Source organism: Canis aureus, chromosome 26, assembly GCF_053574225.1.
Source record: "Canis aureus isolate CA01 chromosome 26, VMU_Caureus_v.1.0, whole genome shotgun sequence".
In the NCBI taxonomy this organism is placed as follows: Eukaryota; Metazoa; Chordata; class Mammalia; order Carnivora; family Canidae; genus Canis; species Canis aureus.
This window is the reverse complement of record NC_135636.1, coordinates 51,721,567-51,743,232: the sequence shown is the minus strand read 5'-3', so window position 1 is coordinate 51,743,232 and position 21,666 is coordinate 51,721,567. Positions and strand designations below refer to the sequence as shown.

Sequence of the window (21,666 nt, the reverse complement as noted above, 5' to 3'; positions counted from 1 at the left end):
GAGGATGGAGGACACTTGGCGCCTGACACCCGGGGGACTGGCCCTCCAGGCCTCTGGCCCGTCTGGTGACCAGAGCTGCATGGGACCATCCCAGAGCAGGGCTTGGGGTGGAGGGTCAGGCAAGCCCCAGAGGGGCCAGAGTTTCGTCTGGAGGACACGTGAGGGCGAGTGGCGGGTGGACGGAGGCAGGAACTCTGACTCCAGCCCGGCAGGACCGGGGAAGGGGCAGGCCGGAGGCTGGAGAGGCCACGAAGGAGGGTGGCCACGGTGCCCGGCCCAGGGGCGTGCTCAGGCTGAACTGGACCGGCTCCCCGCGTTTCGCACTCGCTGCACCCCAGGCGCCTGTGAACCCGCTTCTCATCTGCGCTCACGGGGCCTCACGCGCGTGTGGCACTCCTGCCCTTTTACAGGTGAGGACACTGGGACACAGAGAGGCCGAGTGAGTGGCCCGAGGTCACACAGCTGTGAGTGGCTGAGTGGGTGCTGGTTTCCTCCCGTGACCACCTTCCCAAGCCTCAGCCCGCGGGACCACCTTCCCGGTGCGGCCCCAGCCCACCGCCCGGGCTCCTGCCCCCTCGGAAGGCGCACGCACGCTCCTGACGATGTCCAGGGAGTCTGACCGCGCTGCCCCTTCTTCTTTGGGGAACCACTACCCCTCAGTCCAGCGGGTTCGCTCAGAACCACCGCGGTAGGTGGGGGCGGTGTGCGTGCCCAGCCCAGCCGGAGGGCTGTGCCGGCCTGGGGCTCGGGCTGGGATCTGGGAAGCTGGTGTCCCCTGCAGCTGGGGTGCTGGCTGGTGGCCTCCGAGGCGGTCCTCGCTGAGCCCCCCTCAGGAGGGAGCACGGCTGACGCGGCCAAGGCGGAGGAAGGGCTAATCCAAGGCTGAGAGGAGGCAGCTTCCTGGTGCCGTCGTCTGAGCGCCTGGATCCAGCCCTGCCTAAAGCTAGCGCCTGGACCTTTCTGTTCATGAGTCACCGAACGCCCTTTCCTTCCTACAGCTGGCACAAGAAGAGGTTGTGCAGCGCATGGAAGAGGTCTTGTCCAGCAATACCCGGCCCAGGCCGGCATCCCCCCGGCTCGGGGGCAACCGGTCGTTCCTGCCCGTGGGAGGCCTGTGTCTCCGACTAATAAAAAATGGGGGAAGTGAATTAATTACTTAGTAAAATAATAACTAGTTGTCTGTAATGGTTATGGGTAGGAAAGCAGTCTTTTAACACTTGGGTAGGAAAGTCAGAAGCCTCGGCCACGTGCCTGTGACGCCCTTCGTGTCCACAGGTGCCACACGGGGACCCGACCCGGCACCCGGCCTTGGGCCTATTGCCCAGGGCCTCCCGGACGGCACTCAGTCCCCAGGGAGGCAGGCAGCTCCCTGTAAGATCTGATGGGAGTTTCTCGGAGGGGCACAAAAATACAGGAGCGTCCCCTTCTCTGGGGGCATCATCCCAGGCCCCGTGGATGCCCGAAGCCGGGGGCAGTGCCACACCCTGCACGCCCCGGGTGCTCTCCCTCACACACACACGCGCACACACACACGCGTGTACGCACGAGGTCAAGTGTAACCGATGGACCGGGCACAGCCAGGGAGTGTCAGGACCTCCCGGTGACCCAGGACGGCTGTCACAACGCGTGGCCATACAAGTTGTGTGAACGTGGCCTCTCGCTCTGAGAACACCTTCCTGTCCTGTGCTCACCCTCCTGTGACGAGGGGACAATGGGATGAAGTGACGTGAGGATGCGGGCGGGTGACGCAGCGTGAGGGTGACCTGACCTTCTGACCGTGAGCCGGGGGAGGCTCCTCGGCTTCCCGCGCGGGGGACCCTGTCCCCGGGACCTCGGGGGAGGGGACACGGCTCTACCCTTCAAAAGAAAAAGAGAAAGGAGAAAGGAGAAGACGCTTTTGGGCGTGAGGAGAGGAGGTGGCGAACGGCACTGGGCTGAACACGCATCCGTGACACTCCAAAGTCACACCAGGTTCCAAATTCAAACATGACAAATTTCGTGATCTTTAAATGCTTCTACTTTAAATGCTGATGATCTTTGAAGAGTTCAGCAAACACACTCCTCGCTGCAGTGTAGGAGCTGGACCCGCTCGGTGGACGGCGGGCACCTGTCTCCTGCTGGCTCCCGGCTTGGCGCCAGCACGTGCTCCTGGGAAGCCAGAGGGTGGGCAGGTGGGCCAGCCGCCTCCTCCCGGGCCCTTCCCGGTGCCCCCAGGGCCCATAAGCTTCCTCGTCGCTGAGGCTCCGCTCAGTCCTGCTCCGTCCGCTCCGTCCCGCCCACCATGAAGTCATACTGAAGGATGGACTTAGTTCCGGGGGCATTTCAGCAGAGGGCAACCTCTAAATCCAGGGGAGTCGATCCTAACGCACGCATCGCAGACAGGACAGACAGAGTCAGCGAACTTTCTTGAGCACCTGCTGGGCCTTGAACCCGACACTGACTTCACCGAGGGCTCCAGATCTATGCACTGGGAGGTCAGAGCCCTCGGACAAAGCCCCCCTGGGCAGGGTAGTGGTTCTGCAGGGGCCACCAGGCTACGGGGACATATAGGGGTCACAGGGATGTTTCCTGGGATCAGACCTGGGCCCCCGGGTCAGCTCAGCGGGCACTGGGCAGGCCCAGGGTGGCTCCCCAGTCAGCTGGGAAGGCGTCCACTCTCTCTGGGAGGGGTCGCTGCTGCTGAGGCCACCCCAAGGACACTGGGTTGGAAGTGGCCAGCTGGGGTTGTCCTGACGTGGGTGTGGTGGGGAAGTAAGTAAGAACGTGTGCTTCTGGGAGGAGCTCTTGGCCACCCTCCCTGGGGGGCTGCCCCAGCCTCTGACAGCGGAGAGCCTGTCCCCAGGGCTGCAAGGGGACTCCCCGATGGACGTGCCGGGCAGCCGGTGCAGGAGGGAGCCTGCCTGACCCCACGGTGGGACAGCAGAGCATGAGCTTGGTGGGTCTCAGCCAGGGTGGGCAGTGTGGGGTAGGGGGCACGGCGTGGGGGGCTGGGAGGGTCTGCACCTCCCTCTGGCCCCATCCACAGGCCTGCTGTCACCTCCGCCTGCCAGGGGCGTCCCCCTAGGTGCAGGAAGAAGGAAGCATCCTTGGCCAGGGGGTTGGGGAGGCTGCAGGGGTCACCCCCAGCCTGGCCCCCCTCCTGCCCTTCCCCCAGGCCTCCCCAGCCCCCTCGCCACACCCCTTCTCTTGGGGCACAGATAAAAGGCAGGAGTCCTGTTATCTGATTCCCAACAAACAATGCTCTCACGGAAGCCCACAGAGTTCTTTGCTGCGGATCTGAAATTCAAATCACATCTGGCAACCCTCCCTGCCCTTCTCCCCGCACGGTGGGTGGGACGTGGGTGGGCACGGAGGGAGGCCTCGGCTCTAAGGAGCCCCCCAGCTCTGGAAAGCGCTGCGCGGCTGGGTGCGGGGCTGGAGGGGTGCGCCCTGGGTCCCCCGGCTGGGGCTGAAGTGAACCAGTTTCAGAGCCCAGGCCAGGCCAGCGGCGATCCTGCTCCCCGGGGCGTTCTGTACCCCCCCGCCCCCCCTCCGGCACAGATGAGGGAACTTGGGCTGGGGTAACTCCCCCCATGGGGCGTCACCCCCCAGGGCTGAGTGTTGGGTACAGTAACAGTCCCGGCTGTGGGGACTGTCGGTACCTGTCGATTTTTTTTTTTTTTAAGATTTTATTTATTTATTCATGAGAGACACAGAGAGAGAGTCAGAGACACAGGCAGAGGGAGAAGCAGGCTCCATGCGGGGAGCCCGACGTGGGACTTGATCCCGGATCTCCAGGATCACGCCCCGGGCCGAAGGCGGGCTAAACTGCTGCGCCACCGGGGCTGCCTGGTACCCATCACTTTTTGACCGATTTTTTCTCTAAGGAACCAAATGATTGCAAAACGGAGACCACCCCAGTAGCCCATCTGGCCCCGTGGCCCCCAGGCAGGCCTGGCTGTGCCCAGTGAGCCCCAGGGAGGCCTGCGGATTGTGGGATCAGCAGGTACGTGTGGGCGAGGCCACTGTGACTCCCCGCAGCCCGTGTGGCACCGTGAGCACTGGGCCAGGTGGCCTGCGGGTCCCCCGCCCCCTACAGCCCTTTCAGGAGGAGCCGTGGGTGGGGCCGGCAGGCAGGGCCCAGGTGGCAGCAGCCGGGTTGGGCCGAGGACGCCCTGCATGACCCGCTGCGGCCTGTGGCGCCTTGGATTTGGGAAGGACAGTCCCTGCGGGAGCCTGCCGCCGCGGGGGGCGGGCTGGACCCACTCCTCCCGGCTCTTGCCACCTTACATGTGTCTGCTGCCAACAGACATTCATCAGGAGTGCCGGGCTGGGGACCGTCCTGGGAGCACACGGGCGACGCAGGCCCGTCTCCACAGGGATCCCTTGAGAGCCGCGGCTTCTCCAGTGTCTTTTTTTTTTTTTTAAAGATTTTATGTATTTATTCATGAGAGACACACAGAGAGAGGGGCAGAGTCACGGGCAGAGGGAGAAGCAGGCTCCATGCAGGGAGCCCGATGTGGGACTCGATCCTGGGACTCCAGGATCATGCCCTGGGCTGAAGGCGGGCACCAAACCGCTGAGCCACCCAATGATCCCTTCTCCAGTGTCTTTTCTGCTTTCGACCCCCTTTGGGGTTGCCGCGGGTTCGCACGTGCAGTTGTGTTAACAACGTGGAGAGATGGCGGGGCTGCGCAGGGCTGCTGGGGTGGGGGGGCCACACGGCGGCTGCAGCCCGGCTTGCCGATGCCCGCGTGTGCGCTGGCGTGCAACTGCATGTGTGTGCGCAGGTACGGTTGGGCCTAGTTAATTCTGTGGTCAAATACACATAAAATTTACCCTTTTACCCATTTTTCAGTGTGTGGCTTGGCGGCACTACGCACACTCACGTGGCACACCCGCCGCCACCATCCAGCTCCGCCACTCTCTCATTTTCCCAAACTGAAGGTTGTCGCCCATCAAGCATTCGGGTTTTTGAGATTTTACGGCCTGTATAGATTTGTGGGATCATGGCCGAGACGCAGGACAGCTGCCACAGGGGCCCCCGTGCCGGCCTCGGAGCCCTGAGCGACGCCGGCCCGCCCGCCTCCAGGGGTCTGCAGGGGCGCGTGGAAGTGCAAGCCCGCCCACGGCCCCGAGGAGGGGGCAGCCCATGTCGCTGAGCAGGGCTGTCCGTGACAGGCTTCCACGCGGGCCCCAGCACTGGTGTTTGCCTGAGCCAGCACGCCCCAGCGTGTGTGCCCTCAGGCCTCGGGGTGCTGGTCCCACCTGGCCACGACCCGGCCCAGACCAACGAGGCGTCTGTTGTCAAGGAAGTGAGGCGGGGCGGCTGCACAACGCCAGTGGCCACGTGACCGGAGACCAGCTGGCAAGGCCCACGGTGGGCCCCGTGTGGGGTGCGGGCTTTGATCAGGGGGGCGGGACGGCCTCTCCAGTTTCGTGATGGGGACGCACGTTAATGGGGTACCTGGGGAAGGGCACTAGGATCAGAGAGAGCCGCACCACAAAAGCCCAGCATCTGGAGTGTCCTGAGTGTGGCGGACACCCAGCTGGAGCAGAGGGACGGGTGGTGCGAGTGGCCAGGCCAGGTGAGGACGGGGGCTTTGCTCGAGGGAGAGGGTGGCTGAGGGGGGCAGAGGGGGATCCCTGATGGACAGGGAAGATGAGGGGAACGGGGCACATTATAAAACATACATAAGGTCAGAATTAAAAAAGGTGCTCTACCGGTGTAACTGCCCCCCTTCCCTGATTCACATACACCAGGACCTCAGGACAGGATCCTACTTGGAAATAGGGTCTTTGCAGATGGAATTCCAGATCTCATAATGAGGTCGCCTGGCTTAGTGTGGGTCCTAAGTCCATGACTGGGGTCCTTGTAAGAGGGGACAGAGAGACACAGAGCAGGAGCTGTGACCACGGAGGCCGACCGGAGAGATGTGCTGCAAGCCCAGGGTGCCTGGGGCCATCGGGAGGGGCAGACGGGATGTGACCCTAGGCCTCCAGAGGGGGCATGACCCAGTCCACACGGCGACGTCGGGTCCGACTTCCGGCCTCCAGAGCTGGGATAGAATCACGTCCTTTGTTTTCAGCTCCCAGCGTGTGGACTCGGTCACGGCAACCTGAGTTGACTAACACACATGTGATAAAACCTATCTTCAAAGCAGACACACTAACCCTTCCCACAGTGCCCCAGCCGGTTCCCGAGGTGGCGCTGCGTGGCCCAGTGGAGCCCCCGCGTCTGGGCTGCTTGTCGCGGAGCCCAAGGCTGTCGCCCCACGGTGGTGGGGCCAGGCACATGGCGGGGGGGGGGTCCTGACCCGAGCAGCCCCCCGAGATCAGTGTCTCAAGCCCCACGGAGGGCTCGCTCCGCACCTCAACTACACACCAGCGCGGACCCGTCCCACCTTTCTGAGGTGAAGCAACCAGTGTGCAGCTCGGACCCTGGGGTGGGTGGTGTGGGTGGTTGGTTTCTGCCTCGGCAGGACCTGTTGCCCGCTAGTGTGCAGCTGGGGCTTGGTCCCGTGCCGGGCGCTGGCGGGGTCGACGGGGCCGGGGGAAAGCACCCGGCGGGCCAGGCTGGAGGCAGGGATGGACTCGACCTCTAACGGGACACGCAGGCCGGCAGCACAGAGCTGGGGTCGTCTGCGGTCACACAACCAGCCGTCCCGGCTTCTGCTTGTTGCAGGATCTACACCTGCTGTTTGCATTCGGTTTCTGGTTCAGAGTGGGCAGTGCGCCCGTTTTCCCAGGCCTTGACTGCACCTGCACAGAGTGGTGCCCACGTGCTCCTGCCAGGAGCCCCACTGCCATACTAGGCAAGGCACGAGGGGATGAGCCCCTGAAAAGATCAAGGGAGGCCGGCACAGTGGGGCCGAGGACAGGGCTGGTGAATGCACCCCAGGGTCCCCCTCTCCTCGGGGGCAACCCTGGAGTGTTGTTCTCTGGAGCAAGCAGATGCAGGAGTTCTGGAAACGGGGGTGCCAGGCCTTAGGACTAAAAATGAGGGAACGTGGGACATCTGCATCCTGAAGTTCAGGCCCCCATCTTCAGATCCACTCCCGGAAAGGCCCCGAGGAAGCAGGTGACAGCCACCTCGGAGGGAGGGAGTCAAGCAAGGGGAGACGTGGCAGGGGTGGGGAGCCTGCATGGGCCATGTGAGAACAGGACGCCAGAGGGCACGGGGGAGGAAATCCTCAGGGCAGAGGGAAGCTGGCCACTGGAACAGCTGTGAACTGGAACCAACGGGGAGGGACAGACGTTGGGACAGATACAAACATCCAGGGGCGGAGAGAACGAGGCAGGGAGATCCAGGAGGAACGTCAGCAGCAAGAAGGTGAGGGGCTGGACAGAGGGTCGTGCGCCACGCGCTACAGCGCCCGCTGTCAGCCCGACACGTGGGTCCCAGATGGCCGGCGTGGCGGCGCGAGCGAGTGGAGTCCCCGTCCGCGGGGCGGTGTCAACAGGTGGGGGCCAAGCCAGTAGGTGAAATCACGGCTGAACAGCCTGGTGGTCAGGGCAGTGCCTGGGGACACGTCTGCGGCCCGGCGGGGCGGGGAGGGGAGGTGGCACGGGGGCTCAGCCGCTCAGCAACTTTCTGCCATCGTGCCTTTTAAAGGTATTTTCAAACTAAAAGAAACAACACGTACACAGCCTCGGACACCATTCCTTTCTTCATTCCAGCAATATTTCCCAGAACCTCTTCTGGGTCAGGTCCTGAGGCCGCCGGGGCACAGCCGAGCGCAGGGCAGACGCAGGGAGACACCCAGTGTCGTCCCTGCGCGCAGCGGTGTGGGGCGGCGGGAGATGAAAGGCCAGGATAATTAACCGGCTCTCCGAAATCCTTTGTGGCGGCCCCGGAGAGAGCAAAGAGATTGCAAAACCCATCTCTGGTTTCCAGAACACAAGGACCTCGGAAATTATAAGGCATTAAAATAAAGCTTCAGGCAAAGGACTCTTGTTGTAGTTGCAGATTTGACGGTAGATCAAAACAGAATTGCTCCCGAAAGCTCAGGCGCAAGCTCGTCGGAGGCAGGCCCGGCCCCCGGCGCCTCCCGTGGCCAGGCCCCGGGACTAAGCCCCAAGGGGCCCAGAGTCCCTTCCCCGGCTTGCCCCAGGTCCCCAGCCACCTCGTCCCTTAAGGGCCCCCAGGGATGTGCCCAAAGCCTCAGACTTCATGTGGGGGAAGCACAAGTCTGCGCCCTCAGTTAATAACCGCACGCGGCCCGGGTCGGATATTGGGTGCATTCAGTCGTGAAGCCAGCGGCTCCCGAGGACGGCAGTCTGGGAACAGGAGGAGGCGTCGCCCCTGCTTTTCTCGCTCCCTGTGCCCGCACACTCACGACCCTCACGACCCTCCGGAGGGCGGGCTGACCTCTGCAGTGGCCAGCACTGGAGGTTCTGGCGTCAGGGAGCCTGCGCCTCCCCTCGGGGTCCCGGGTGCGGACTCCTATTCGGCTCACCCAGGTCGGGCCCGCTCAGCCGCAACGTGGTGGCTGCGGGGCCCTCGCCCATCGGGGGGCTGACTGAGGGTGGGAGGCACCAGGGAGCAGGCTGTCGGTGGTGCGTCATCCGAGGTCCTGGGACGTTTGCTGGCGGGCGAGCCCCAGGGACGGTGGGAGGCAAAGCAGTGACGCTGCTGATCCTTTAAGGCTACTTTCTGCTCAGAGCCCGTGACGCTGGGTCGGTCGCCCTTGGTGGCAGCCTGGCTGCTACCACCTGAGCTCGGCGGCCACGTGCCGGCCATGGAGCTCCTGCAGGCACAGCAGCAGCTCCTCCAGGTTCTCCCCGGTGGCCGCCGACAGGGCAATGACGGTGCTTGGTCCCAGGCGGGCCCGCAGCTGGGGCAGAGCAGCTCTGGCCTGAGGGAGGTCGATCTTATTCGCCACGACCACATGGGGTCGCTTGGACAGGCCCGCTTCATACTTCTCCAGCTCGAACTTCAGGTCCTCCACCTGGGTCCACGGCTCTGGCTCCGAAAGATCCACGATGAACAAGAGGAAGCGGCAGCGCTCGATGTGCCTGAGGAAGGTGCTTCCCAGGCCCCTGTTCTGGTGCGCGCCCCGGATGATGCCCGGGATGTCGGCCACTGCAGGGGAGACAGGGCGCTGGGGCTGGGAGGGCAGGCCAGCCCCCTCCGGGGGCCCCGGGCGCCGAGCGCCTGGACGAGCGCCTGGACGGGGACTCGTTCCGCACCACGCCTCAGTGACGCCCCGGGCACCTCCGCAGAGGCTCTGAAGGATATGGGGACAGGCTTGCTGGTGGGCCGGCCCGATAAGGAACATTTAACACAGGCTGGCCTCTGGCTTTTAAAAATGATTCAGAAAAGGGGAACATGGCTTCCTGTAAACTTAAGAATTGGATTACTGATGGAAATTATTACAGAGTACTCTGCAAACATAAAGTGCTATACGAATAACATCAGCAGCAGGCTTACTATTTTTAATGGGTACATTATCTTCTGGGAAAAAGTTTTCTTCTCTCAAAATGGTACAGGGAAGCTTTTCAAGTCACATGTCGTCTCCACGACTGATGCTGGGAGAGGGAGAAAACCAGAGGAGGCAGGACTTCCTCAGGTTTGAAGCCGACACATCGGTTCCTGAACCCAGCCAACAGAGGCCTGGGGACGGGGTGGGAAGCGACTCTAGAACCTAATTTTGATGGAGAACTACAACTGTTTAAATTAGGAAAGACAACGCTACATTTTGGGTGGGAAGCTCTGCAAGTTACATAATCCCTGTTCTGAAGCACTCGAAACCATCTCAGGCCAACCTCCCGAGGGAATCACGCCATTTCTACCTGCTATTTGTTGGTGGTCCTCACAGTGAACAATCCCGACGTGGGGCTTTAAGGTGGTGAACGGGTAGGAAGCCACGGTGGGTCTCGCATTCGAAATGGCCCGGAGAAGCGAGGACTTCCCTGCATTGGGAAACCCAACCTGGAGGAAACGTTAACACGCCGCGTCACCTCGGGGCTCTGTGCCTGGCCGAGGCTGGGAGGTGGGGACACGGGAGTCCGGGCTCCAGCATGTGCACAGGGGCCTCCCTGGAGGAGACCCAAGCTGCTGTTCCCGTCCAGCCTGAGACATACTCCAGCACCAGGGACGGATTTTTCTATAACTCGGCTGTAGAAATGCCACCTCCTCCCTGCCCCTTCCACCTCCTCCTGCCTCCAGGTGACACCCACCATCCCAGCGTGGGCCACCATCTTGAGTTCCAGGAAGAGAACACGCTCCTGCCCGGGCTGTCCGGGGGTGCACGTCACAGGTGCGCGGTTGTCATTGGCCAGGAAAAAGCGGTTCCCCTTTCCTCCTGCCCCGCCCAGAGCAGCGACGTACTCATCGCCCGGGCATGACAGGTCGGCCACGACTTTGTTTCCCTCCTTCACTAATGTGCCCACAGGGACCTGGAAATAATACAGTGCTTAGAAGAACAGACACGTGGAGCAGACCGGGCCCAGCACTCATATCCCTGCTCAGGGGTGGGGTGGGGTGGGGTGGGGTGGGGGGCATCACGAGGCTCCCTGTTCACAGGGCTATGAAGCATCAGGAGAAAGGTCCTGGCCTTCGAAGGGACTCTATGCGGCTGTGACGCTCCCTGCAAACTACAACCATGGCTTTTTCAAATCGTGTTTCTAAAACAGGGTGGATGGGACGCCTGGGAGCTCAGTGGTTGAGCGACTGCCTTTGGCTCAGGTTGTGATCCCGGGATCCCGGATCGAGTCCTGCATCGGGCTCCCTGCACAGAGCCTGCTTCTCCCTCTGCCTGTGTCTCTGCCTCTCTCTCTGTGTCTCTCATGAATAAATAAAATCTTAAAAACAAATAAATAAAACACGGTGGATGGAAGCATCTGGAAAACACTCGGATAACCTGGGAGAAGTCTCTGCTCTCAGAGGAAATGGCCCAGGAGGGTTGGACAGAGGGGCAGGAGGCCCCTGGGGTCCCACTTTTTAAATACAATAATTTTGTAAGTTTTGAACAGCTCACATAGGCAGGTGGGATAAAATGAGTACCGACTCAGGGCCTGGGGGGTTTGCTTCACAGAGGGGGGCTGTGCGGTCAAGGTTGGGGGGGTGCCCAGGAAGCACGCAGGGGTGGGCTCTGCAGCCCTGGGCTCACCGGGACGTAGAGGAGAGTGCCGCTCCGTCCAGAGCAGTTCTTCCTGCCGCCAGCCTCTCCGTGGGAACCCTGGTACCTCGACAGCACTGAGGACAGCGACTTGACTTGCTGGTCAGCTAGAGTTAGAGCAAGGACCTTCACCTTCCTTGGGCTAAAAGCAGAAGCGTCTGCACACACTTTAAGGACATCATGGATGCGCAGGGAAACCCAGCGTGGGGTCATAGCACAAGTGACCCAACTGGCAACGTGATTTTTTTAGAAAGCTAAATTCTCATTTTCTTTAAGAAAATACAATTTCTGAAAAAGCCCACATCACCCATAATGCCTATCATCAATTTAACAACAGCTCCACTTGCTCTTGCTGTGAATGCTGCCTACATGTGCGGGTTCGGCGGCACTTGTGCCTCAAGTGTTCGATGTGCCCAGTGGCCTTCCGGGGCTCGGGCCCGCTGGTCCTTTGCACACCTGACTGTAAGGCTATTGCCCCTGAGCACATGTGAGCTTCGTGTTCCTCAAATTAAAAAAAACCTCACCCTTGAAGTTGGTTTAGGGGCATTATTTAAATGGGAACATCCAAATTAATAAAAATGATGTCTGTACATCGATTTTTGGATTCAAATTCCCACAAGCAAGAGAAGCTGGAAGTCCCTGCCCCAAAGACCAGCAGACCCAGCACTCTGCCCCTCCATCAGCCCCTAGAGCCACGTGCCTCTCAGGACCACGTGGCCACCGCTGCCTCCGTCACCACCGTCGGGGCCTCCGAACTCCTTCCGGGGCTCACTGTGGAAGCAGCTCGCCCCGTCGCCGCCACGGCCCCCTCGGACGAGCACTCGGCGATGGTCCACAAAATGTTTTTTCTGCAGAGAGCACAGCGAGCCCGGTCATTACTCATGTGCCAGTCCTCTCAGGGACCAAGCAGCCACACAAAATGTACCTTTTGTATCTATGACAGGTTTTAAAACAAGAAGTCGATGGTATTAAATTCTCATCTCACCTACGATGCAAATGTAAGAAAGAGTTCCCACAAGGCACTACTATTTGTAGGCAAAGGCCAGGCAGCAAGTGGGTGTAAAGGGTGGTCAGTATGGAATACCCACTTGGGTAAGAAAGGCAACATTTCCAACCTAAAGAAAACAAGAGTTGTTCTGGAAATATTCCTTAAAAAATGCATCTTTCCATCTTTTTTTCAAATAGGAAGACATTGCTGAAATACCAGGTCTTCATCACAGGAAAGATGAAATAACGAATGTGAGTCCTGGGTGGGCTACCAGGCTTCCGACTCAGGAGTGTTTTCTGCAGCCTGACCAAAGCAGCAGACACAACTCCTGGTCTGGGAGGAAGTTTTTCTCTGGGCCTCTCAGGGAGGCGCAATCTCGCTACAGAATGAGGACTAATGAGGTTGACGTTTAATAAACATTAGCTTATCCTAGAAGATCAGCTCCCCGAGGCACCAGGGTACAGGGGCCAGGGTGTCACCACCTGCCTGCTGCATGCGTGTGCACGCACAGCCTCTCTGCTGGGACCCAGCACGTCTGCATTTCTGTCACTCCATAAGCAGATCTTGTTTTTTTTTTTTTAAATACACAAGAATTTTAGGATTCTCTGGCACCACCACATGGAAACACCATGAATTACTATTTCAAAAACTCATGTCCAATTTTGCTATAAGTCAACATCATCGACATCAATCTGGTGGGAAAAAAGCACAGCTGATGAGCATTCTAGGGGAGGTAAAACTTGGATTGGATTTTTACCTTCTGGGGGAAACCACACCCTATGGAATGCTGAGCCGTGGGGCTGGGCAAATGCTGCCACCTGAGGTGTCCATATGAGATACTGTTTGTCCCAAGGATGCTTATCCAGACACCCTCCCTCCCATTTGGGGGAAATGAAGTGGATCATAAACACTTATTTTCTTGACTTTAATCAAAGATCATTCATGTTTTCAATTCAAGGTTTTGGTAAACAGAATGAAAACCCACTAAGGCTTAAAGAACTATGAAACTAAAGGTCTAGCCCCTCCCCTCCACCCGGATGTTTTAAATTAAGAAGTAGTCATACATACTTAAGAGTGTAGCACCCACGTCAGACACGCGGGCAAGTGATGAAGAAGCACCCACACACCCGGCCCAGCTAAAGGGAAGGAACGAGGCTGGTGCTTCTGGAGCCCCGGGCACCCTCCCTGGTCTTTGCAGTTTTTACGAGAGCTCAGGGCCCAGTGCACACAGGCCTTCACCCCAGCCCATCACTTTCACAGAGCTACATGTGTCCTTTCTAGAACACACAGAATGAATGAACAAGATACTGAGAACTCAACACAGTGTCTGCACCTTCGGAAGAGGAACCGGGGCAGTGCCCTTCAAGGTCAGAAACCTCACCAGTTTTTTCTCGGAGAGCAGTTTCTTCCTAGGGGGCTCCTGGTGCTTGGCGCAGTCTGCACAGCTGGCCGAGAGCAGCCCGACCTGAGTCCAGCGCCACACGCTCCCAAGCAAGGGCCGCGGTCCTACTGAAAGAAGCCTCGAAGGCACCATGGCTCCCTAACAAAAAATCAAATTGGCAAAATCAGACACCTGGTTTAAACCTGCAAACGGAAGCCCCAAAACAGGGTCCACGCACAGCGCTGTCTCCAGGTCTGGCTTTGAAACCACGCGCTCGGACCAATGACCGGGACTTTCGTCACTCACCACTTTCTGCTCTGAGCCAGGAAGGCTCACTTGCCCGCATCGAGCTGCGTCACTTAGAGCAAGATTTGTGTGTACAGAGAATTGGAACCATTAAATCTCCAACACTGGACGTCCTCCTCTGCAGGTTTTCAAATATCTGATCAATGAAAACATTAACAGAATCTAAGGATCAAATAACTTCTTAAAAATAAAACACTCAAGTACACAAATGTTAGTGAATTCGTGCCATTTAAAACTAGTCCAAATGGAACACAGTGAGAATGCAGAGTACGGAGTGTGGTGGGTACGTCCCCTTGCCCCTTGTTGGAGGTCTGAGCCAGGGCGCCCTTCCCCGTGCAGCTCTACTCTGCGCGTCCGTCAAAGGGACTGGGCTGGGAGGACGGGTGACTTAACCCCCATCAACAGGCCGCCCACGTGCGTGATCGGTGAACGTGGGTCACTTCTCCCTAACTAGCAGCTGCTCACACGGTTACCTGTTCATTCAATAACAGCTACACATCCTGCAGATGCCAGATGCCAAGGTAAACATGAGGCGGTGTGGGACCTGGCCCTCCAGGTGGTGACAGCCCCCTCTCCCTTTGCCGTGAGTGCCTGATACCACCCACTCTCCGATGTCCCTGCTGTGTGGACGCACATGTGCCACATAAAAGGAAATGAGGTATGGGGGATCCCTGGGGGGCTCAGCAGTCGAGCCTCTCTGCCTTCAGCCCAGGGTGTGATCCTGGAGTCCCGGGATTGAGTCCTGCTTGGGGGTCCCCACAGGGAGCCTGCTCCCCCTCTGTGTCTCTGCCTCTCTTTGTCTCTCATAAATAAATAAAATCTTAAAAAAAAAAAAAAAAAGAGAAAGAGGCTTTCCTCCCATCTCTAGGTGTGAAATGCACATTAACATTTAAAAAATAATTATGAAGCCACCATGTGTATAAGACAGTGGGAGAGAAAGCAGAATTTGCTTTTTCCTTAGAAGCCTCTCACGTGTCTCCCGCTCCACATCCTGGGCTCTGCCTGGAAGGGAAATGTCCTTTGTGGGAAGTCTTCTCTCGGCAAGTTCTGCGTCTCACTTGGAAACAGTTAACGAAAAGCCAAAAGCCAGAGTCCAGGGTGAAGGACTCTTTTTCCTTCCAGAATCACCTGCAGGGAAGCTGCCAACCTGACCCCCCCCATGGGTGACCCCTCTGGAGCTGGGCAACCTTTGCAAGCAGGCCCCCCGTCACCCTCACAGCCCTCCTGCATGGCTCTCCGGCCTCCGTAGCCCTGGCTCTCGTGCCCGGGACGCCTGCAAGGCCACAGGCCAGGCGTCTTGCAGCACGTCTGTGTCTGACATCCCCTCTCCTTGGGACAAAAATGTCACACAAGCCCCACAGATGGCTGGGTTTCCTTCCTGACATGCTCCGAGCTCCAGCCCTCGGGTGTCCCAACCCACTTCCCCATAAGCTTCCTGTTCATTCACTGTCATGGGCTCATGCTTTCCTATTTTTACTGAGTCCCACTCTGTTATTTATTTTTGATGTTCAAATGGTTTCCAGTTTGGTCACTGGCAGCCCATCAATCTTAAGAGGACTTCCCCACTTCATGACACAAAATGTTCCGGGCTCACTTCATACTGTCCTCAGGCGACCCTGAGATCAGCCTTTACTCAAGAAGCCTTGGTAGCTTTGGGAGAATGGGATGCAGAAGCCCCTCTGCACGCTGGTCATGCCCCGGGCTCCTGGGGCGTCGCTGCTGGCAGGCTCAGGAGGCACCCGAGGGCAGGCAGAGGTGCACCGCCCAACATTCACCCCCATATCACTGCTCGGCCCATCCACCCACAGCTAGATAGCAGCATCTGCTGAAAACCATGAGTTCAAACCTATGTACCCAATTCCACACCATAGGACTCACGTTCATTTTCTATCTTGACAACCCCGTTCTGACTGCTAGAACTCTGGCTTCCAACATCTTTGACATGTTTATTGGCTCAATCCCCACAACAGCCAAACCTTCCCCCACAGTGTTCTCCCCCTACCACACCTATGCTGGGTGCCCCTCTTGGGGGGATACTCCCGTTATCTTTCTGTAAACGTGTTGTTTTTAAGATATGCTTTTATTTGGGAATTAATTTATTTTTGAGAGAGAGAGAGTGTGTATGTGTGCAGGGGCAGGAGCAGAAGGAGAGAATCCCAAGCAGGCTCCATGACCAGCCTGGAGCCTGACACAGGACTTGATCTCAAGACCCAGAGACAAGGACCTGAGATGAAACCAGGTGTCAGACGCTTGCCTGACTGAGCCACCCAGGTGCCCCTACTTACAAAAAAGGTGAAAGGTACTCCCATATACCTCTTAGCCAGTTTCCCCTAATATGAGCATCTTACAGGACCTGGGTACTTTTGTCGAAACTAAAAAAACCAACTTTGGTACCTAATCATTCATTAAACTCCAGTGGGCGTTTGGATTTCACCAGTTTCCACACTAACGTCTTCTCTTCCAGAGCCAGATCCCAGATCCCACACTGCATGAGGCTGTCCTGCAACGCCAACTTTAGTCCTGGCCGTCAGAAGCCCTCTGCCCAACATTACACCCCAGTGAGAATACCCTTCAGGACGGGAGGCCAAACAAGCCCAGCTCAGAGGACAAAAAAGCAGACTTTACCACCAATCTATCTGCTCTATGAGAAATGCTTGAGAAAGGTCTCGGGGAAGGAAAATGGCACCAGAGGGAACCCACATCTTCAGCAATGGATGGCGGCAACAGAAACGTCAAACATACACCACCACCTGTTTTCTTACAAGAATTTGTTTTTTAAAAGATTTGAGAGACAGGGAGAGTGCGTGCACATACCTCTGCAGCGGGAGGGGCAGAGAGAGAGAGAGAGAGAGAATCTCCAGCAGACTCCCTGCTGAGAGACGAGTTTGATGTGAGGCCCAATCCCATGACCCTGAGATCACAACCTGAGCTGAAATCAAGGGTTGGATGTGTAACTAACTGAGCCACTTGGGCACCCCAAGAATTTTTAAATATGGAAAATGTAGCAAGAAAGACTGATTTATCATATTGGCCAGTGGGTCAATGCAGGCAGAGGTCCTACACCTGGAAACCTAAGATCAGGAGGAGATTGAGGGGACCCTGTGAGTGAGAGTGGCCTGCATCTCCGTGCGGTGGTGCGGTCTCAGCACTCAGCAGCCGAGGACAGGCCGGGCATGTGCTCTGTAAGTTCTAGAGCTGTCGCTGACACGCGATACTGAGACAGCCAGAGAGCCAATGAACAGAGGACGGAGGATGCTCAGAAACCACTCCATTCAGAAGGACAGGGGAACAGAACAGAAAACAAATAGCACAGGAGTGGACTCTAGCCTAACCGGGTGAGGGAAGACATCTGATACAACAGCAGCTCATGAGGAGGACCGAGCAGCTGCAGATGCGCTTCAAAATACATCAAGCAAAATCTGACAGAATTAAAGGGAGAAACAGGGCAGCCCGGGGGGCTCAGCGGTTTAGCGCCGCTTTCAGCCCAGGGCATGATCCTGGAGACCCGGGATCGAGTCCCGCATCGGGCTCCCTGCGTGGAACCTTCTTCTCCCTCTGCCTGTGTCTGTGCCTCTCTCTCTCTGTGCCTCTCATGAATAGATAAATAAGATCTTTAAAAAAAAAAAAAAGGGAGAAACAGATCATTTCACAAGGACAGTAGGAGGGGACTTTAGTACCGCTCTCTCGGGACTTGATGAAAAAAGTAGTTGAAAACTGAACAACCAAACAACCTACAGCAGCAAAGATGCAGAAAGTCTGAACCATCTTACCCACAGTATCGATGTGACATTCACAAACAGTCCACCCAGCAAGTGTAGGACACACATCACTGCCAGGTGCGAGGACGGAGATCACAGAGCATGTCCTCTAATGACAGCAGGACTGCAGTCGTAAGGATCAAGACCCTAAGGAAACCCCAACTACCTGGAAATTAAACAATACGGTTCTAAAATAATCTAGTGCGTAATAGACATCAAGAAAGAAACCAGAGAACATCCTGGACAGCACGATAAGGAGAGCACCATGTGCCAGTCTCCGGGACCCTCAGGGCTGCGGGCACATCGGCCAAGAAGGAAGACCTAACTCAGGGAACTGAGATCAGGACACTAGAAAGCAAAGAGCAAAGTGAGCAGAAGGAGGGAAATAATAAAGAGCAGAAAGAAACAGGCCCGAACACTAACAACACGGAAAAGTCTCACTGAAAAGATACACGGAGCTGATGCCCGAGTCAGGCTGACCAAGGCAACAGTGAGCACACATCACCGACGTCAGAACAAACTGTGCAGATGTGAAAAGCATAAGAGGACGCCGTGAGTAACTTTTTGCCAACGAATTCAACAACCTACGTGGAATGGACAGATTTCTTGAAAAACAAAACTTACCCAATAAAAAAACACAAGAAGAAATAGAAAACCTAAGTAGCTGTGTATCTACCAGAAAAGTGAGACTTCTTAGAACATTCCCTAAAACAAGACTCTGGACTCACACCATTTCCCCCATAGATTCTGAAGAGCATTTAAGGAAAAAATAGCAGTAATCTTACAGAAACTTATTCAGAAAATGGAAGTAAGGTCACTACCCAACTCCCTGGATAAGGCCTGAGAACCCACACTGAAACCTGATATTGCCGCCAAAGAAAATCAGTCCAACATCCCTCGTGCTGCAACCACAGATGCAGAGTCCTTCACAACATAGCGCCTGGGTGAGCCTGCGTCACGCTAGGGCCAAGCAGAAGACTCCTGGACCGCAGGCGTTCTCAGGTGCGACCCACTCCCTGCTGGCAACCGCATACGGCTGACGGGAGCCAACAGCCACTCACGATCAGGGAAATGACATGCTGCAGCAGTGAAGAGCAGGCGGGGACATCTCCACACTGACACGGGGCATCTACACAAGGCCGACACTGCCGTCACACGGCCCGGACACAGGGCTGTTACCCCCAGATGGAGAAAGAACTGCCATACTCCCCACTTCTTTCTATGCAACCCTGTCTTGTACACACTGCAATATTTTTTTAAAGTGGGGGTAGACAGGTGATATGATTATTTCCACAAAAATCCCAGGAAAATTTATAAAGTGATGATTAAAATTATTAAATGGATTAACCAAGGTTGCAGGTCACAAGGTTAATACACAAAACCCACTTAAGTTCTCATATACTCACAGCAAACAACTAGAAAGTGAAATTAAGAAAGCGATCTCACGGGGATCCCTGGGTGGCTCAGTGGTTTGGCGCCTGCCTTTGGCCCAGGGCGCGATCCTGGAGACCCGGGATCGAGTCCCACGTCGGGCTCCCTGCATGGAGCCTGCTTCTCCCTCTGCCTGTGTCTCTGCCTCTCTATGTCTATCATGAATAAATAAATAAAATCTTACAAAAAAGAAAGCGATCTCACTTGCAGTAAGGAGCAGCACATACAAAACCTACCTAGAAATAAGTTGAACAGTAAACACTCAAGACCTTTACCTCGTTACCCGCAGAATAACGATCTGAGTATTTCCAGGGATCACCTCGTCTGGTCCTCCTAACAACCGTGTAAAGGAAGTCGTTTTATTTCTCCCGTTCTGCAGATGAAGAGGTGAAGGGACTCCCCCGTGGTCTGAGCTATCAGGCGGGAGGCGGCAGGAGCAGAGAATGAGACAAGAGCAGAGTATGAAACAGGTGAAGGGAGACCACCACTCCGCCATCGCGGCCACCAGCACACCCAGGGCCAAGCCCGCTGCAGAGCCGCACCTGCACCCAGCGGCGTGGACACCAGGCACAGGGAACCGGTGGCGAGACCCCGAGGTCCCTCGCAAGAAGGTCATCTGCTGCAGAGCCGGCCAGAGACCTGAGGTCTGACTCCTGCCTAACTGGGAGTGCTGCTTCTTCCCGCCCTTCCAACCGTGCGTGGAAAAGCGGGCTGAACACCCTGCAAAGGTGACTGGGCCCTCCCTTGCACAGCAAACACGTCCGACTTTGATTCACGCCGCTGTCTGGTCTGTGTTCTATTTTTTTTTTAAGATTTTGTTTATTTATTCATGAGAGACAGAGAGAGAGAGAGAGAGAGGCAGAGACACAGGCGGAGGGAGAAGCAGGCTCCATGCAGAGCCCGATGCGGGACTCGATCCCGGGACCCCAGGATCACGCCCTGGGCCGAAGGCGGCGCCAAACCGCTGAGCCCCCGGGATCCCCGGGCTGTGTTCCTTCGAAGGCCATCCGTGCACTGTCCCCCGAGGCGGCCACTAGCCCCGTGTGGCTCCTGAGCTTACATTACGTAAGGATGTGACGATGCCAATACCCCGTCCCACAGTGACAGCAGCCGCCGCACAAGGTCCTACTGGACAGCGCTGGTCTACACCGCGGGAACTCAGGAAAGTGAGCTCAAGTCCCTCCTGGGAGCGTCCGCGTCCTGGCGCGCAGCAGGTGCAGGCGGGAGGGGTGACGGCGGGCCGGGGCGCAGGGCTGGGGCCCGGGGGACGTCGCCACGGCAGCGGGGCCTGCAGAGGCGCTGGAGGGGGCCCCGGTGGCCCGGCCGCTTGAGCACCCGCTCCTGAGGTCAGGGTCGTGAGTTCAGGCCGCGGGGCGGGCTCCACGCCGGGGCGCAGCCGACTTATGATAAACGGCGCTAACAGGTGAAAACGCTGGAAGGCGCTCGGCGCGCGGAAGATGCCGAGCCCCGTCCTGCGGGTCCGCGGGGGGCGCGGGGGGGGCGCGGGGCCCCGCACACCTGCCACGACGGGCTAAGGGCGGGCGCCAGCGTGGGGGCCTCGGGGCGGGGCGCGCCGCCCAGACCGCGGCGGAGGCAGGACCCCGCGCCCCCGCGCCCGCGCCGCCGGGAGCCAGCCCGCCTCGCCCGCGCGGCGCCCACGGACACGCTCCTCCGAACGTGCGCCCCCGCGCGGAGGACACGGCGGCGCCCGCGGCCCGCGCTCCACGCCGCCGCCCCGGGGCCCCCGGCGCCCCTGCGCTCCCACGGCCGCGGCCCCGGCTCCCCCCGCGCCCCGACCGCGCCCCGACCGCCGCCATCAGACCTCCCGCGGCCGCACTCACCGCTTCGGAAGGATACGTCACATCCGGCGCCTGGTCCTGGGCCGCGAGACCACTTCCGGGGCAGCCCCCGCCCCTCCCGGCACGGCCGCGCCTGCGCAGGGCCTTCCCAGCCGGCGCGCGTGAGCGGAAGAGGCGGCCAAGCCCCGCCCACGCCTTTCAGGCGGGGGGGGCGGGGGGACTCCGCTGCCGTCGCGAGGGGGCGGGTCAGACGCCCGCCGCCTCCCCGGTCAGACAGGCACCAGCCTCCGCCGTCAGACAGCCGCCTCCCCCATCAGACACCGGCTGTCTCCGTGTGACAGACACCCGCCTCCCCCGTCAGACACTGGCTGTCTCCGTGTGACGGACACCTGCCTCCCCCGTCAGACACCTGACACCCCCCCCCCCCCCCGTCAGACGCTGGCTGTCTCCATGTGACAGACACCCGCCTCCCCCGTCAGACAGCCACCAGCCTCCGCCGTCAGACAGCCGCCTCCCGCGTCAGACGCTGGCTGTCTCCGTGACAGACACCTGCCTCCCCTGTCAGACAGCCGCCTCCCCCGTCAGACACTGGTTGTCTCCGTGTGACAGACACCTGCCTCCCCCGTCAGACAGACACCTGACACACCACCACCCCCCCCCCCCCCCGTCAGACGCTGGCTGTCTCCATGTGACAGACACCTGCCTCCCCCGTCAGACACTGGTTGTCTCCATGTGACAGACACCTGCCTCCCCCAGCCCCCCCGTCAGACACCGGTTGTCCCTGTGTGACAGACACCTGCCCCCCCGCCCCCCCCCTCAGACGCTGGCTGTCCTGTGTGACAGACACCCGCCTCCTCCCACAGACGGCCGCCTCCCCCGTCGGACCGAGGCCGCCGCCCCT

General features: G+C 58.5%; 1 protein-coding gene across 1 annotated transcript; it reads right to left on the bottom strand.

Annotated features, from left to right (window-relative positions):
- Positions 1 to 7,631: 7,631 nt before the first annotated feature.
- On the bottom strand, positions 7,632 to 20,783 carry MTG2 (mitochondrial ribosome associated GTPase 2). Its single transcript, XM_077874061.1, has 8 exons — positions 20,550 to 20,783; positions 20,027 to 20,497; positions 13,472 to 13,630; positions 11,803 to 11,950; positions 11,094 to 11,209; positions 10,162 to 10,380; positions 9,775 to 9,913; positions 7,632 to 9,064 (listed from the first exon to the last, which is right to left on the bottom strand). Exons 1-8 carry the CDS (start codon positions 20,781 to 20,783, stop codon positions 8,688 to 8,690), a joined length of 1,863 nt encoding a protein of 620 aa, XP_077730187.1. The 3' UTR covers positions 7,632 to 8,687.
- Positions 20,784 to 21,666: the final 883 nt, after the last annotated feature.

Bases quoted from the DNA above. Each gene is read 5' to 3' on its own strand.
- MTG2 (XM_077874061.1), bottom strand. From the start codon at position 20,783: ATGGCGGCGGTCGGGGCGCGGTCGGGGCGCGGGGGGAGCCGGGGCCGC. The intron at 9,914-10,161 runs GTGGGTGTCACC...CGTTTCCTCCAG, and splicing joins TGGTGGCCCACGCTGGGATG to GTTGGGTTTCCCAATGCAGG. The intron at 9,065-9,774 runs GTAGAAATGGCG...TCTCCCCTGCAG, and splicing joins GGACCACCAACAAATAGCAG to TGGCCGACATCCCGGGCATC.